The 19084-nt window shown below is 36.7% G+C and overlaps 1 protein-coding gene across 3 annotated transcripts in view; it reads left to right on the top strand.

Annotated features, from left to right (window-relative positions):
• Positions 1–19084, top strand: part of CNTN5 (contactin 5) — a 656184-nt gene that overhangs the window by 517811 nt on the left and 119289 nt on the right. For all 3 annotated transcript variants that reach the window (XM_064505105.1, XM_026109144.2, XM_064505106.1), the window contains one exon: positions 1991–2141. In XM_064505105.1, coding sequence (XP_064361175.1) covers positions 1991–2141 — 151 coding nt within the window. The remainder of the gene's footprint in view (positions 1–1990; positions 2142–19084) is intronic.

Here is a 19084-nt window from a genome sequence, read left to right as displayed (position 1 = left end):
TTTTATAAATTACTGACTCAGTTATGTTTTGTAACTATTTTTAATATAAGGCTATGTTAATTCAGATGCATGTAAAAATAGTTTTTACTCCCTCAAAACCAAGTGTAAGTAAAGAAACTTAGAGAAAGCTAATAAATTTTAGTCTCCATTATAATTAAATTATTATTTCTACCAAGGCCAATATTCAAAGGTGATTAGGCATGATCTTAGCTCTACAGATTTAAATTATTGCTACTAAGTCACCGGAACTTATAGAACACTTGAAATTGCATACAGAAGCCAGCATGATGCCACAGTGAAGTGAATACATGACATAATGTGTCTTGGAAAATGTTGGAAAATTTTCATTATTTAGTATTATTTATAATATTTATATAATTTACTATTATTATTATTAATGAAGAAAAAAATGAAGCCTGGGTAATGTTGTCTTTCTGACACTCTCTAGTATTGATATAGGGTTAAAAAGGTTGTAAAACACAATAGGGCAACAGTGATAGAGGGACTTCTGTGAGACTAGGAGACAGACTTGTGAGGGTCTCCTATTTAATTCAGCCCAGCGACCTGCTGGAACACAGGTTTCTAACAAAGTACGTCTCAGCCTGTATCGGAGGTCACGGGTCTCCGCACTGCTCAGACCTTGCAAATTTCCAAAGCCGCACCTGGGAAACACACTTCCGAACCCCCAGTCAAATAAATAATAAAGCTGAAGTTCCTGAAATAATCCAGTCCATCTGAGCTAAGATTTGGTTCTCCTGAAGAGTTACTTGATCTATTACATTTCCACCATTTCCTAGCTAGTCAACATTAGATTTTTGCTGTTAACTCTTCCAAATATTTCTATGTAGCCACAAATTACATCCACAGTCAGTGGCTGCTTCCTTTTCATCACTTTTCTTTGTCAGATGAGATTCAGTCAGCAAATATGTACCTGTTGGTTGCAATGTTCTCTTGTTCTGCTTTTTCTTTACCTAGCTTATCAGGGAGTTGCACAGTCTTTTCAGTGTTTTGTAACACCGGAGATGGACCATGGCTATTATACATTGCTTCAGTAACATCAGGCTTTCGTTTTGTGACTTGTAAAATTTTACCCCTGTTAAATTTTAACTGTAATGTGGTATTAAAGAAGCAGTTGCGTTTAATTTTCTAGATTATTAAAGGGAAATGAACAGAATAAATTGCCCATATAAATATCTCTGGTATGAAAATCACTGAAAATAATGGTAGGAAATTCCTACATATCTGAGACAATGGAAATGTAAGACATTCCTATATTTATAGCTGAGATAGGGTGGGTTTTTTGTTTTTTGGGGGGGAGGTTTTTCTGCAAGCCTAGTTTAACAAAATCACAAACAAATGAAACTACCTGTTAACAGCTGGCCTTTGCTGTGAAATTACAGTAATTAGGGCCATTGTGTGACACCTTTATCTCCTTAGATGATTCCTTGCAATCAATGGGACTTCTGGAGAATGAAGAACAAGATATGATTACATATTTACTACCATGAAATTCACAGTTTTCAACACCGAGGATTTAGGCAAAAAATAAAAAGGCAAAACAATAAAATTTCTCTAATGCTAATATTTTCACAGGGATTAGGTCTAGCGAGTGCATTTTGGAGAATATGTGGTATTTAAACCTCTTTTTATTTTGAACTAGTTAATTCTAACAAGCTGCATATGAAACCAAACAATCTTAGAGAAGTTCTAGTTAAGTCAGCTGCAGCATTTAATCTCTAAATCTGTTGGATTTCTCAAGCAATTTTATGTCAGTATGTTGACGTGAATGACATTTCATTAATAGCTTGATTAAATTATAGACCTGACATCTAGTCTTAGCTGCTGATTTCAAACATTTTGTAAAGTTCTACCTGATCTGTAGTATAATAATTTCCAAAAGAAGAATGAAAAGGGATCGCTCTCTATTAGAATGCATTGGAAGGAAAGCTGTGACTCTTCTCTGCAGGGTTAACATCCTTCTTTTTCACAGCTTCAGCTCCCACTTTCCCGTTAAATCAAATGAAGAAAACAATAATTATTACCAAGGGCCAAGAAGTTGTCATTGAGTGCAAACCACAAGCCTCTCCAAAGCCAACTATCACTTGGAAGAAAGGAGACAAAGCACTAAGGGAGAGTAAGAGGTCAGAAGCCTGTTCGGTAAACTAAATGTTACTGTGTTTGCCTGTGTGATTCTGTGATGCTAAATGAAAATGCAGCAAGCAACAAGAACACGCATATGTAAGCATGGGTACGGCACAATTATTTTGTCATGCTGATTCATCTGACAGTAGTGACTTTATCTTTTCCACACTATAAAAAATAAAAAGCTCTTCAAATTATACAGAGATTCGGACAGATGAAAAAAAGTAATTGTTTTGTTTTGTTTTGTTTTCTCTATTTCCTGTTACTCTTTTCAAAAATGCTTCACTTACACTGTGGAGATACTATACGTTATGTATATCACATTATTAAAAGTATAGAGCCTGAGGTATTAGGGATCACATGAAAATATCACACGTGCTAATTTATTTGAAATACTTTTAATAAGGCAGACCAGCAGCTTGATCACTGTGCTAGGAACACAGTTCTAAGAATAGCTTTAAAATAATTCAGAGAAGAAAGATAGGATTCCTTTATAAGATTTAATTATACAAAAATACATTTTGCAATTATACAAAATTTCTGTATTTGGCAGCACATCTGTTTAACAGAATGCATTTGATTAAATAAGTTCCGTCCAGCTCTGTACGTTAAACATAGTTGCAACATAAGTTGCAGCTTAAATGCCAACTGTAATTGCACTCTACAAGATAGCGTGTCACTACACTAGAACAGTTTTGCCAGTCTAGACATGGTCTTTAAGTATACACAGCAATCTTATCTTCTTTCTGGTAATGTATGTGAATGTACCACTTCAACTGGTTTGTATTAGTCAAAAAGATAAAAGTAAGGCCTTTTTGTTCATTTGTGCAATACTGATGAAAGCAGTACAGTGTGTTTGTCCTCTTTAGCTGCAAAAGCCATTTCATTCTGGTGAGTTTTATTTTAATCTCGTGTCATCTGATTTGTTGTGAAAAGGAAAAATGGGTAACCTTTCAGGCCGTATTGGCTTTTGGAAAGGCATTATATAAACCATTTTACTGATAGGTAAGAGTTATATAGTATATGTTGACAAGACATGATAGAATGATATTGCAAAGATGTCAATAAATATTAACTCTTCTGAGACTGTTGTCTCTATGCTACAGCTACACAGTAAATTTTTCTGAATTCACTACATGACCTGTTCCTCTCACTGTAGCATCTCTGATCACCATCTGTGAACCTCCATTTTAGTCTAAGACCAGTAAAAACATATTAACGATTACCTGATAGCTGCCCAAACATGGCCCAACTCTGATGTTAAAAATCTCATAAGAACAAGATCTGGATATACGTTTTGGTATTTGCAGCTTTTGACACTTGCCTATTTTGACAGAGCCTGGAGGAGACAATGAAGGAACATGGAAAGTAAAAAGACATGGCTGAACTTTTTCAAATCTTTGAAAGACTTGGTTTGTCTTCAATTTAACTTTTAGTCTGCTCTTCAGGGAGGCTCTTATGTTATTCAGAGAAGTTCCCCTACACCTACTTTTTATACATGGGGCAAATATCTGTTTCAAGAGAACTCAGTTCCCACTCTGTATACAGTATTTCTTAAACAATAATAATAATAGAATTTATTTGAAGAGGAGATGAGTAAGCTTATCACATGATTTAGGGAAAGGAAGTGCAATTCAATGGAGATGGTGCCTATGTTTCCATGTTTTGGGCACTTTGGGAAAGTAGCATTGGAAGGGAACTGTCTAATACACACTGAAAAAAAGGAATAATTTGTCCTATCTTAATGAATGTGTTTCTACTTGCCTTAAAAATGGGCTTTCTGCATGGGCTACTGATAAAAAATCCAGTAAAAATGTTTAGGAACTGTCATGTGATGATTTTACACAGAATGTTAATCCACCAAGAATTAAAAAAAGAACTAATTAAATAATAAGTGAAGGCAAGGATAGATCCACCCAATATATTTTTTTTTCTGCTGCAGCTTATTCCTGTTCTACAGAGTGGTTGAATCAAGTGCATGTTCTGTTTCACTTCTGCCAAATATGCCAGCCTGGCAAAGAAATTTGCCCCATGAAACCACCTCTGTTAGGAAAGTCTCAATACAAGAGCGACCTTCTGCTCCCTGGAAAAGAAAAATTTCCACTTGACTAGTACCTGCTAGTGTCCTTTCTCCCTCTTCCAAGAGATTTTGCATCCTTACGTGTCCTTCCACACTATCAAAAGCTTGTTGACAGAAATACCTCAAGTAACATTTCAGTCTGTAAACTGAGCAAAGGCTGAGCTTCTTCCTCTTGGACTCATCATGGCTGGCCTCAGTTATCGCTGCATTCAGAACCTGAAAGGCTCTTCCTGGAATTTAATATATTTAGAGTGCAGTCTGAAAGGTTCAGTGTTCCAGATTCATAGAAAAGGCAAAAGCCAATCAGTTCACAAAGTAACTGTGGAAACAGTTGACATGCACTTCATCTCTTGGACTTTTTTCTCCCATGAACAAATGATCCAACTCAAGGTCTTCATTTTCAGAGTGTATCTGTGATAGGCTTGCTCTCCCTGGTGAGCAGTTATTATTATGACTAGTCAGCTCATTCGATTGCAGTTGGAAAGCATATGAATATTATAATAGATTTTTTATTTGGGTGCTGCATGAATGGCATTTCTATAGCATAGAGCAGAAAAGTATTATCTTCACAGTTATTTGCTGATAAAAGGTATCATTCTTTTGTATCACTAAGTTACAATCTCCTAAATGTTTTTAATTTAATGAAATTACTCCTACGAAAAACATACATATTTAACAAAGAGTACAGAGTACTCACAACTCATTCTACCAATCTCACTTTCAAAGACCAAGATCTGCTGCAACAGCTATGTTTCGATGAAATGAAAGATTGTGGCATTGGGCATCTAGTATGCAGGAGATTAAAACCTCCAAAGAACTAGGCATAGTCTATGAAACGTACTGATATTAGGGACATTAAATGATCACAATAATCATGCTAAAGGAACCACATGTAAAACAGATCTCTTTGATTTATCATTATCTCAGTGAGCCTTAAAACATTCAAAAAACATGCATTCATCAGCATTTTTCTCTAAAAGTTAAGATGAGAAAGAAAGAAAATGCTATTATTATATTTCTAATTTTGAAATTGGAACTTACCTGAGCACAACAAGAATGGGAGATCTGTAGATAGAAATACATGCAACCTCATATTTTCATTAGTCATCTGACAATAATTTAAGATTGTTAAATATCTTTATTTTCCACATTTCTCTAGACTCTATCATCCTATATTCTGATAGAAGACTCTGTGTTGTTTACAGTAGTCTGTGAAAATGTGTACTCTGGTTATTGATCTAAAAGTTGAGCTTTTTAGTTCATAAGAATTTTATTAAGAACTTCTGAATCTTTTAGCTCATAAGAAGCTCATAAGAAGCTTTGGGTTTATATAGAGGTGGATTGAGTGTTTGGATCCAAGCCTGAAAAATAAGTTCAGTCCTTAATTTTGAATAAAAAAGTTGGTTGGAACCAATTGGGTTCTAAATAGGAAGAATGAGCCCTTACGCAAGAGTATGGTCCTCAAGGGTTTTTCAAGATCGACATTCTTGTGGAGTTTCTGAAACATTTCAGTCAGATACTTTCTAAACTGTAATTAAACTCTCATTCATTATTTTAGCATCAGGTTCTAAATGAGACCGAGATGACTGTTCAGATCAGAAAGTGAGTTAGGAGCCCGTTTCTAGTTAAAAACAGAACAAAAAGAAGCTTAGTTTGTAAAGCTACAAGAAAGCAGCAAAAATTATATTTTATCAGACTTTTTATGTAGACAGTAAACTTTATAATACACAATAGACTAGACTGGAATCTGCTGTCGGTTACATCGGTATAAATCACAGGTAACGCTAGTAGTCAGTGATGAGATTCTGGCCAAATGCTTTTTATGAATTCTTTCAATTCCTGTGTTCAGGCTTCTTTAAACTTAAGGTGTTTTCTAATGATTTACTACTCTGCAAATTTTAGTAAGCCATTACTTCATGTGCTATAATCTCTGTTTCATCACTTTCTTAAGGTCACCTACCTTTCTTGTCTAGATTTATTCTTGTAGTAGTGACTATAGCTGATGTTTAAACAGATATGCTTGAGAAGCTGTAGGTATTAAAAAGCATTAGAAGTCTGTGTTCATCTGTTTTCATTCTCTCTCCTACATCCAAAATATACTTCTCCTTAAACTTATATTGAATTTTCACTAAAGCTCATTATTTCCATTATGTATCCATTAATAAACTAAAATCACTCAAAAGCATTCTACCTGTGCAAAGAATTCTATTCAGTCTCTATTATTACTGACCCATTCAGCTCACTAATAAATAAAGAAATGCACAATTAAACCAACAAATAGGTAACAGAGAAAGCAGGATTTTTATAAGGCAAATTCAGTCCTGCTTTATTTTGGTTTTGTTTCTTTTCCTCTCAAAGCTTCTTAAATAACAATGGGGACTTTATCAACCTTTTTTTTTAATCTCAATTTTGTTGTGGATTCATATTTTACCTAAAAAAAATCTAAATACAATGATGCTAAAACATATATCTATGCTTTTGTAAGATAGTTCTGGGTTTCCTTGACCTCTCCTTTTCCGACGCAATCTAAACTTTCTCCTTCATGTGTCAGAACAAGTTGTGCAGAAAACATTAACAACCTCTGAAAGTTAGATTCACAATATATTGCCATGAGCAGGATGACAGTGCCAGTCTCTCTGTGTCCATTGTATATGTCCAGTCAGGTTCTGAGTATCTCCGAGGATGGAGACTCCACAGCCTCTCTAGGTGACCTGTTCCTGTATCATACTAAAAGTTCTGTATCATACATAAAAAATTGTTTTTTTTTAATGTAATTTTGTGTATTTCAGTTTGTGCCCTTTGCCTCTTCTCCTGTCACTGGGCACCACTGAGGAGAGTCTGGCTTCTTTACTCCTCCTTAAGGTATTTATACATGTTGATAAGACCCTCCAGGGCCTTCCCTTCTCTGGGCAGAACAGTCCCAACTCTTTCAGCCTCTGCTCATACATCAGACGCTCCACCTCCATCACTAGCCTCGACATCAGCAAGGAAAGCTCTGACCTGTAAGAAATACGGCCACATACTGAATGAATATCATTACTTCTTCCACGACACATGAGATTTTATATTCAGACCTGATCCAGACCTGCTTGGCCACAGAAGTTTATAAAGGGGAGCTACCAGTTACCCATACAAAATCTGCCCACTGTGTATTTTTAAGTAGCAAAGTTCCTGTCTGGTGCAGAGCTGCTGGTGTATTACAGGCAACGCCGGTACCTCCACCTACCAATTAAATTGTTTAGTCAGTATCTGAGATAACTTTTCGTTTCTTATAACTTTACCAGACCATACTTTGGTCTCAACTGGGACTGCTCAGGTGTCTGAGTAAGGGTGGTTTTCTACATATTTTGAAAAACAAGGCTAAGAGAAAGTAAATTGCATTTAGGGAGGGAGGGGGAGGGATGGGAAGAGGGAGTTATAGTTCTTTGGAAAAGTCTCCTATCAGAAAAAGGACTAGAAATTTGCCAGTATTGCATTGTCTTTGACATTTACCTCCTTAATATCCTCATCCATTTTAGAAAAAAATAAATTTGATAATGTTTATCAGCATTTGAAAAACCACTGTAAAGCTCTACTCACTGAACTCTACAATTTAGCATCATGGCTCCCTGAAAACCCTGGCATATGCAGTTCTAAGTAAAACAGTAGTATTAAATTTGGGCATATAGCTCAGGAAACAGTCACTGAGATGGAAGATTTGCAGGAAAAAGGAAGAGAGCTGAAAATAACAGCTGGATGGTCCATCTCATAGGGACAGCCAGTACAAAGGTTTTGGCTGGAATGAGAGAAATAGGGCAAGGCTGACAAAGAAACTACAATAAAAAGCCAGCACAGCAACATCATATTAGACGTAATCAGGGAGAGCACCTGGGAATGGAAGCTAAGGGTGACAAGAAAGGGAAGAAGAAGAAGTCAGGTGGTGCAGTGAATGAGGAAAAGAGGAGGAAGCTGAATGCTATCCAGTGTAACTGGGTGCTACCTCTGTGACCTAGCCAGAGCTCCTGTGTAATACTAGTTAATTCACTTAGACCAGCCTTTATTCTGTGCAGCCCCTGGTGACATGTTCTTCATTTACTATGCACCTTACTTGGAGTCATTGAGCCTGATTTGCAGCTATATAGAAGTCTGTAGAAGCTGTACTTTGAACAACCAAGTACTGGATATTAATAGCAAGTCCTCTGAAAATCAGTCTGTACATATCCCAAATGAAAACAGGCAAAATCAGTGGATTCTGAAAATGGGGAGACCATTACTGTTTGTGAAGCTGTCAGATGTTATAAACATGGAGAAATATTAATGAGAAAATTCTGTCTTCATAGTCACATGGATATAAGATTTCAAGCCACACATTGATCTATGAAGATGTAGGAAAACACTAAACAGCAGCCTTTAAGTAAGAACAGCAATCATTAAGCACTAAATGAAACATAAATCCACTGGAGGGGAAACAGCGGTCAAGCTGTTTGTCATAATACACATGAGGGAGTGAACTCAAGCCACAGTAATTCTGCCTTTACCTAACTTTGCCTCACTTTGTGTTATTTTAATTATGTTTTTCTGAAAATTCAACAGCTCTAAAAGAAGTCAAAGAAAAGAGAGAGGGAATAAAGAGATCTAGCATAGTGACACTGAAATCCAAATAATTTTATCGGATTGCTACAGTGTTCCTAGATAGAGACACAGAGAAGGCTGGGACCAGGGTGTCTTGCCTAAGTTCAGTTTAATACTAAAATCCTTGAACTACAGAAGTAGTTATCCTATATGCCTAGATATTTACTCTGTCATCCTTTGCTAGGCAATTAGTGGAAACACATAGAGCACTTAAATCTAAAAATATCATCGTTCAAAAAGTTACTAATGGACAAGCTTTTTATATTCTTCTGGTCTGTCAGACTCATTCATTTTCAGTTTTGACAGGTTCTTATTACAGCTTTACTCTTCATTCTACTTTATATTTAAGGATCTGTCAATGTTTCCTATTTTTAATGGCTTTATAGCTCAATTGTTAGGAAAAAATTGAAAAAGAAAAGAAAAGGAAGGTGTTTCAGAGCTGAAGCAAGACAAAAAAGATCTGAATCTGTAGGTGAAATTTGTATTCAATTTTATAAAGTGCTTTTGTTGGTATTTGTTTTGTTATTTTAAAAAAATATATATTTATTTGTCTGTTATGCAGATATATGCTTTCTTCATAATTATGGTGGTAGCATTCCAGAATAATTTCAGTTCCATCTAACTGTGGTATGTAACATTAGTTTAAATGGAAAACTCTGCACTGTGAAAGCAAAAGAAAATGCATATGTGAAATGCAAGGAAAATTACCCTGAAATGTAGTTTTCAGTTTTTCTGTTGGTCCCTAAGTTCCATCCAGGCTCAGTCTAGTATCTGGCACAAACATTTCTGCTTCTGTGTGATCACTGTAGCTCAGCCTACTGCCCCTCCACTTTTTGGCGAAAACAGCACATAATTTTTCTTGTTAATAAAGAAATATCTCCAGATAATTTCATCCAACTCCAGCAGTAAATATACTACTATAGAATATACTACTACACTACTATTAAGCTGTCTGAAGGTTTTACTTTGTGTCCCCCGCTATATGTACAAAGAAAATGGCCACTCAGGAGTTTCAATTAGTTTAACAAATAACATTTTCCAGAGGCTACCAAATGAAATCTGTGGTTATATTCTTGTGTATATCTTGTTATCCATAAGATCCTAAATGACTGCCTTGAACTCAGACATCAGTCTTTCTTCTCGGTAATGGTATGCAGGATGATAATTTCTGATATTTCTCATTAATATGGTACTTAATTATATTAAGCTATATAGCTTCAACTCTATAGTTATAGAGCTATTTAGGCAAATGCTTGTTATTTCTAGGGAAGTAATGTTTGATCCCAATGCAAAAGTGTATGTTTAGGAATGCATATGATAATATTCATTCAAGCTTACATTATTTTAGAAAAATATTCTGTTCATCACTAGTTGGGTTGATAGTTGAAGAAATGCTCCACCATATCCTAGCAAGGTTCAGTATGAATGAGATTTAGCTGTGTGAAAACAGATGTGCAGAACCTTTGGAAGTGCCCTGGGAGCAGCACCTGCCCTCCAGCTGCTGTGTAAGAAGAGTGCAAGCCTCCCATAATTTCTCTGTGATATCTGTCAAGTACATTAGGATGATTTGGATCACCACAGGCATCTACAGCAGGACTAGACACCAACATTTAGGGAGCTGAGTCCAACCTTTTATGGCCTTGCTTTTCTATACTCTGACACAGTAGTTTTTCTATTTTTTTTCTCAGTTACTGAATTGTAAATAGACATATCCCTTAGCCCCCCAGAAGGGATAAACATGAAGAGCTTAATCTTTTCAAGTGACTAATCATCACAAGATATTTGATCTGCTGTATATGCCTTTAATATATGCTTGCACAACTCAACTAATTATCAGTTGAGCAAACAGTTCATAAAATCTGGTTCTAACTATGATTCATTTCTCTGCAGTTGTTATAAATGGTTGCCAAAGTTCCTGTTTGTGCACCACACAGGCAGAATATGACAAGTCATCAGTTGCTTAAAGGTTTTTCTTTGCTTAAGGCCCTTCAGACTATGACTTTCAGCATAATTCATCCTTAATAGAAGCTACATCTAAAATTCTTGGGAATGTAAGCACTTAACTTCCTGCCACCAGCTGATCCCCAGATTCCCAAGTGGCACTTTAATGATCAAAAAGTGGTGAAGAGAGAAAATGCAGAGGACATTAAGAGAGAGAAACTTCATGACAGAAATTCTTATCTTCCTGTGAGAATTCTGCAAGTCACTTCTTCTCACTTTTTGCATAAATCATGGTCTAATTTAGCTGTGGCAGGCTCATAATGGGAATTAGAGATCTGGTTATAGAGTAGAAAAGGGAAACAATGATAACCTTGACTATATATGAAAAACAAATAGCGAGATCATCTCTTAGCAAAAAGGAATCTTTGTTCAAAAGCAGCACTGTTGTGCTAATTGATTGCATTATACAATATGAGTTTTGATAACACAGCAATTTTGTCTGAGCTCCTAAACAACTCTTATTCTGATGTAAAATCCCCAATTATCTTACTTGTAAAAGAGAATAAAATCTTAACAAGGAATCCAGTAAACTGACACCCTCCTTCAGAAAGAATGTCAGGAGATTGCAAGGCTTTCAACATTTCAGCCTTTCTGAAATACAGCATTAGCTGAGGCTGCTGAAGGAAGACAGAGTACATGAGTAAAGCAACAATCCGAGACCCATCAAGCCAGAACTTTTTCCTACAGATTAGAATTAGTGGATATCTGTCATGTTTGCACTTCTGTACATCTGCACTACTTGTAGCACATCGCTCTTTGTCAAGGTTCAGATTTGCTTCACTATGAACTAATTAAACATTACATTTCCACCTGAAAAATTTATACTAACTTTTCTATAAGGAAAATCAAGGTATTAGTTTATTTAAGTCATTTGGCAACATGGCCAGTATCACATTATTATTGATTATTAATTACATTCCTTGTCTTGAATATTATCAGTCTCACATTCTTTGGGCATACTATTGATTTAAAAGAACTTTACATTAAATGTTTCTCTTTAATAAATGATAGAGAGGGAGGAAGAATTTCAAAATGGAATATTTGTAAAAAATAATAACAAGAACGGTCCATCCACTTCACTGCTTGTAACTTGTGAACTCATTTACCACCGTGCAATAAATTATTTCTAACATGATCTAATTGTGTATAAAACCAGTTTTGGGTAAGCCTTGGTTAATTACTAGCACTAGTGAAACCAAGGTTCCACTGAAGATAATGACTTCCATAGAAGTATATTTTCCAAAAAAAAATCTGAGATTCCTGTATTTTTCACTTTCCTTTCAGTGGCTGTATACAGCTAGTGTCCTTACAGAAAATAGGTGAAAAGAATGACAGAGAGAAAAGAATCATAACTTTAGGGCATATGAGAAAGTTAAAAATGTTCAGAGACTTCTTTCTAGTAGACCAGCCTTGACAAAAGAGATAGCATTTTGGTGAGAGCAAACAACTGAGGCAGCTGATATCTGTGACTACATTTAATGAGCATGCCTCCACTGTGTCCTTCTCCTACACTTTCTTTTTGCAAAATCTTTTTTTTTAATTATTTCTGTAGTTGCTGTTTCTAAATGTTAACAATTAATAACTTCCAAGGTAACTAATATGCCATTTTATCAGGTCATTAATAAAACTATTTAGTAAAACTAGCACCAACATTCATATCTGCACCATTTCACTGCACCTCACATAATACCTTACTTGCTCCACCTCCCTCCATAGACCGCTGCCCATGTACGTAATCACTACCATGCTTTTTTAATACGCTCATTGGCTCTTTTCTCCTAGCCTATGTTCACAGAAGAGATAATCAGCCTAAAGCTGAGAAATGTGTGATTTAAATTTTACCATGGTGTCATTCAATTAATTATGTTAAAGCCATTGAAACATCCTTAAAGGATTAAAAATTTACAGTTTCTAGTTAAAAATTAAAGAAGACTGACGAGAAAAGTGTTTTATTTTCATTTGTGCTGACTTAAGGTCATCATGCATAAAACTTCCTCATTACATAGCCTATTTTAGTTGGAAAGTAATGATAAGGTATTGCACCAATACGATAAGGTGATGTGATATGAATACCATAGCATAGGATGTACTTTGTGAAACTGGTAGATGCTTGATCGAGCCTCCAAAAGTCTTTCATGTTTACAAAGTGCTCAAATCACAAAGCAGAAAAGCCCCTCATTTCCCCTTTTCTTGTAGGACCCATCAACATTTTCAGCGTTCTCTGACCTGTACCTTACTGATTCTTCTACAAGAACAATACCAAACATTGTTTCTTAGAATTTTACATGTTCTGTGAATGTTTATCAATGAAATATTTCTCTCATTATGTTTTTTTTGCTCGTTCAGATCATCTTCCCTTTCCTTCTCAAGTTTCTTTACTGCTTAATATCTATAGCAGCTGCATAATCGCAAGACTCACTCTTCTCGTGTAGAAGTTCACTTGTTAGATCGAACGACAAATACTTAGAGATATAAGAAATCCTTTTTTTTTTTTTTTTTAAGAACTCTTTTTAGCCATGGAACATTAGTTCTCCATATTAAAGAGTTTTGTGTGGTTTGGCCGGAAAGTCACAATACTCCAGAAAGTAATGACACTTTACTCAAAGTTTCTTGTCTAGTAAAAATCAAAAGACAGCCCCCCACCCAAAACAATGCAAAAATCATTTTCAGACTAAAAAATTTCAAGAAAATCTTCAAATAATCTCATCCTCATATCTTGATAATTCCATTTCCCAATACTTATAGAAACGAATATCTATTTTTTTTCCTTTCACTCATCAGCAACTTCTATTTTCCTGGATTTTCCCTATGAAGACCTATGTAGAACCACATAACTTTGAAACATCTTACTTTTCTACTCTTTTCTATCAACATGTGTTTTTGTTCTACTTTCCTTCCTTCTCCTCTGGTACCTTTTGGATCCTTTGCCAACAATACCAAATCCAAGTCTTTCTCACTCATCAATCCAAAGGCAAAATGTATATTCATGAAGAGCTAGTTAGTAAAGACTCTTTATAAACAAAATATCACAGTAATATTTGTCATTGATCTTTTCTTATTTTCTTTTTTTTTTCTTTATTCTGCACTGTTGTGGTGTTCTTGGAAAGCATGATTGTTATTACAGAATAACTGAGGTTGGATGGGATTTCTGGAGATCATCTAATCCAGCTCTTCACTCAAAGCAGGGATAGTTTCTCAAGCAAAACATCAGATTTCTCAAGACCTTGTCCAGTCCAGTTTTGAATATCTCCAAGGATGGAGATTCTACAACCTTTTTTTTTCCTTATATCTAGTCAGATAGTCAAACTTGTGTCTGTTGCCTCTTGTCCTATGCATCTTCAAGAAGAGTTCATCTCACTCGACACTTCCTAACAGGGAGGTGTAGGAAGCAAGAGGATCTATCCTTAGCCTTATTGCTCCAGTCTGAACAAACCTAGTTCTCAGCTTCTACTCATATGTCATGTGCTCCCACCCCCAACACCACTATTACTCTGTGCTGGACTTGCTCCAGTATGTCAATGTCTTTCTCATACTGGGTGCCCAAAACTAGATATAGTGGCCTAGATGTAGTCTCAGAACAAAAGTGCCAAATAGAGGGAAAGAAACACTGCTCTCACCCTCCTGGCTGCATTCTTCCTAATACAGCCCAGGAGACAGTTGACCTCCTCTAGTGCAAGGACAATTGCTGTCTCATGTTCAACTTATCCACCATGACCCCAGCTCCTCATCTGCAAACCTGCTCCCTATCCAGTCATGTTCAGTCCCTACCGTTGCATGGGGATATTCTATTACCAATGTAGGACTTTACTGAACCTCATTAGGTTTCTCTCAGCCCATCTCTCAGCTTGTCATGGTCCATCCGAATTGCAGCCCTGCTCTACAGCATAGTTACCACCTTCAATTTGGTATCTCCCACAAACTTGCTGAGATTGCCCTTCATCCCATTGTTAAAGTCATTAATATAAATGGCAAACAGCATTGTCCCTGGTAGAGATCCCTGAGGGATACCAATGAGCAGCCAGCCACCAGCTGAACTTTGTACCACTGATTACAGCCCTTCGAACCTGACAGTCCACCAGTTTTCCATCCAGTACATATTTTGCCAAGTTGGCTGTAAAGACCCTATGAGACAGCATGTCAAAGGCCTCTTTAGAGGCAAGGTGTACAATAGCCATTCTCCCCTTATCCTCAGAGGGAGCGGTCTCATCACAGAAAGACACAAGGTTAGCTGAGTACAAATTGCTAGGTAAAGCCCTGCCCGTGACACTGCCTGTAAGGCCAGATATTGATCCACAGGATGTGGCCATTCCTATCCCAAGCTTCTCCTTTCATGGGAAAGATTAAGACCACTGGGGCCTCCATGCCCTTCATGCTCCATCCAAGAGCCCTGTAAATCACTGTTGAGATGCTCCAGGGTCAACCCTAACAGTATCATTGATGCCCATGTGTACATGTAGCAATATTCACTGCTGAATGAACCACAGCAGTCTCTCCCCAGCATCCCAGATGCAAGCCCCTGGGAAGCAGAAGAAAGCTTCCAAGAGATCACATCGTGTCACATCACATCATGTCACAAAACAAGCTTCCCCACTCCTCACCCTCTCACCGAAGGGAGTCCTTAATGATTATTGCCCACTTTTCTTCTTTTAGAAATGCTTGGTTTGGGCTCAGCCACTTCCTCTGGTGAGTCTTGCTCCTCCTCACCTGCTTGCAGGATACTGTCCTGAAGTTACAGATCCACATATGTAAAAGATCTACAGGTCAAGAAGATCTAGGAAGACCCCTATTGTCTGAAGTCACAGGCTTCCACTCTCACCCATCTTGCGAGTCTCCATCTACTGCTCCTTTAAGTGTAGTATCTAGCTCTTCCTTTGCCTTACATCATGTATCTTGAGCTCTTGTCTCTACAGCATCTCTGTGAAGACCCTGTCAATCTCCCACCTCTTGTCCCCAGCATCAGGTCTGCTTACTGGCACTGCTGCACTAACAACTTGTGAGGCCTCTGTAAACTGCATTCCTGCCTGCCAGTTCAATAACCACTCCCCAAACACCAGCTGAATAGGTGTTTGGGCAACCTCCTGACTACAGTCAGCTGAAGACAGAAGGTATAGACTTCCTGTAACCAGGAGGCAGCCAACAGAAGCCCCTGTTATAGCCAATAGATACAAAAGCCACCAAAAGCTAACCCTCACCAGCAACAGCAAGCCACCAGAAGTTGCCAGAAACAGCTTCCAGAAGGTGGGAACTGCAGCAATAACATCTGGTTCTTTGCCTGCTGTGCTTTGGGAACTCTATTTGTTCCATAATTGATTTTTCATCCGGGATGGGAATATAGTCTCAACCTGCATTTTTCTGGAGACTTCCCTAATCATTTTATTTCATATTCACATTATATTTCTAGGAAGAAGCAAGAAAAAATAGTTTTCACCTTTTTAATTACACATCCAGGCTAAACTAAGACTTTGCACATTTTTTCTTCAAGGAAGAGAGCAGAGAGAGACCCTTTTATCACAAACCCACTAATAGCTCAGTGCAGGATTGTTTTTACTGCCTTTGACAAACATTTGTTCTGGGTCTAAAATATTCATCAGGCAGGATATGGACTTGAATTTAGGTTTATATAAAGTGGTGACTGTTCTGCAGTGGGCTGTGAAAATAACCAAACTAGATTCTGGGATAGGAAGACTCAAAACCCTGCAGCAACAACAGTGACATATATCACCCTGGATTTCTCTCTTTTCATATAGTTTAATAAGCAGTGACTCATTTGTGGTTGAGATATGGGCCCTGTTCTTTTTCTCTGTCCCAAAATTTTGCTTTCAGCATAGAGTTTAGCTTTTGATGAATAGCACTTTTGGATTTTAAAAATATTGAACTGAAAAAACAGGGCATTTCTGTGAAGGACTCTCTTTTTCTCTCTGTAGCACAAACCATTTTGTGTTTATTGCAACAATCTAAACAGTAAACATTTTAGAAGTTAAAAAGCTTCTTTTAGAACCATTTATGGATAACTCTAATTTTGTTTACAAAAGAAAGGCAGTCCATGTTCTTGTAAGAAAGTGAAACAAGGTGCCACAGTCCATAAGCTGCTAACAGATGTATTGAAAATTGTGCGTTAACGCAGATGTATACAGAATATTTTACAATTCAGCAACTGAAGTAACATATAGTGCAAGCAAACATTCCAATAAATGGGAATAAAAAATGATTAGCATTAATACACGTTTAAGTTGCCTTAGACCTTAAGTGCATTTGGGAGAAATTATGTTAAACTATTCTGACTTTATTACTGACATCTCAGTAGCTGCAAATGAATCTTTCTCAGCCTACCTCCTGATTCTAGCATTTCTCCTCATTCCGATCTCATGCATTAGTAAGTTCTGAACAATCCACATCTCGTAGCACATCAGGCACTATTTTTGCTCTGACAGCCTTGTAATGGGAATTATAATACTTGCTACATTTCCTCTTGTTAAAAACAGAGGGGAGTAAAACACTCACTATGTTTATCTTGCCTTGGTTATATGATAACAGGGGTGCTCTTTTTCACTGTGAGCTCTAAGCTTTGATGGCAATTTGCCATAAGCAGCACCACATCCTTTGTTTTTGTACTGAATCTCCTTCAGATGAAAAGTAGAATTTGTGGGGCCTTGAAATTGCCAGTACATCAAGAGCTAAGTGCTGCGTTCAGTGATGTGTCTAAAGTTAAAGCTTTTGTCACATTATACACCTTAGTGGTGATTCATTTTGTCTTGAATCAGTTTTTCAACACTCTTCACATTCATATGCAAAGCGTAGCATGTTACTGTAGTTGTGCTTTGTTTTATTTTTATTTTTTATCCCATGCCCTTTTCTTCTCCCTTTTTCACAAAGAAAGGATCAAGCCCAATACAATAGCTCTTTGTTGTCCACTGAATACCCACTCAAGGATATTGTACATCCTGTTTGATATGCCATTAGTACACAACAGCTTCTAAACTCTAATGTCAGCTTAAAAGACTCATGAGATTCTGACTGTTGAATTTAAGCACACGTGATTTCTCCTTTAAGACATAAATCCTACTTGATGTCTGACTTCTGCATCATGACTCAAACTGCACTTTCATGTGGCACTCAGATAAAAGCATACACTAGAAGGTATAATCCAGATTTTGTATTGAAGAGAATCCCTTCTGTCTAATAGCAGCTCCTATAAAAAGAAGTCCTCGTAACCACAGCAGTAAATGAATCGTTATTTATTAAAGGTTGTCTTCCTTAGCATGGGGTTTCCTGTTCTGTTGGATATAATTTTCCCTATATTATTAATGAAAAAGCTGTCACTGCATAAATGTAATGTAGAAAATAATTCAGACACTTCCAACAGAATCCCAGAATGTAGAGAACTGTATGATGAAAATGACTGTAGATAGTTCAGATAATAAAGCTGGAATACTGTCCTTTTGCAGGTGGGTATCGATCATATCCTCAATTTTTTTTTAACTTTTACTTCTGTAACTGGGAGATCTTAATGTAACCCTTATCTACCTGTTATTTTGTACTTGTGAGTACATGTTGAATTTTGGTTATTATCTTTTTTAACACAGATCATTTACTTTTAGGAATGGAGTACCATTTTAGGAAAGAAGACATAAAATAGAAAATCACTTCTACCAAGCCATCAGGCCTAAAATTGCTATTTAACTCAGACACGCGAATTATTGTCACCCCTTTGTTACTGTTAGTTGCGCGGCATTCAGTGTTAGTACTCTTCACACAGCTTTGTAATGTGTAAAAAGAGCATTCCTTATATTCAAAAGTCTTCAACCTGTGGTACCATATTCCCATCCTGTCAACCACTTGCTGTGATCCTAAAATGTCCAATTACACAAATGGCCTAGCAATGGATAGTTCTACCTTGCTGGCATCTGCTCTCCAAGTTACTGTAAATAGGACATCCTTTTGCCCGTTTTCAGCTTAAGGACATCAGTTTTTGTAAATGCACAAAGAAATATTTTTCTATTTACGTCAGTGTTGTATCATCTAACTCATTTTCAGAAGCACTTCTTTTTTCTATGGATAATATGTTTCTCTTCAGAGCTGGATATGTTCCTTAGTTGCATTTAAAAATATGTTCCTTCCTAGTGAAGGCAGGTCTGCTGAGAAAAGCCAAACAATGCATTTTGGTATTATCTCTCGTACTCCAAGAGCTCTTTTATTCAGCGTAACACTGGCTTTCAAAAAATACTTTGACTCATTCTATTAGACATGGAT

This window comes from Dromaius novaehollandiae, chromosome 1 (assembly GCF_036370855.1).
Source record: "Dromaius novaehollandiae isolate bDroNov1 chromosome 1, bDroNov1.hap1, whole genome shotgun sequence".
In the NCBI taxonomy this organism is placed as follows: domain Eukaryota; kingdom Metazoa; phylum Chordata; class Aves; order Casuariiformes; family Dromaiidae; genus Dromaius; species Dromaius novaehollandiae.
This window is presented reverse-complemented; position numbering and strand designations above follow the sequence as displayed.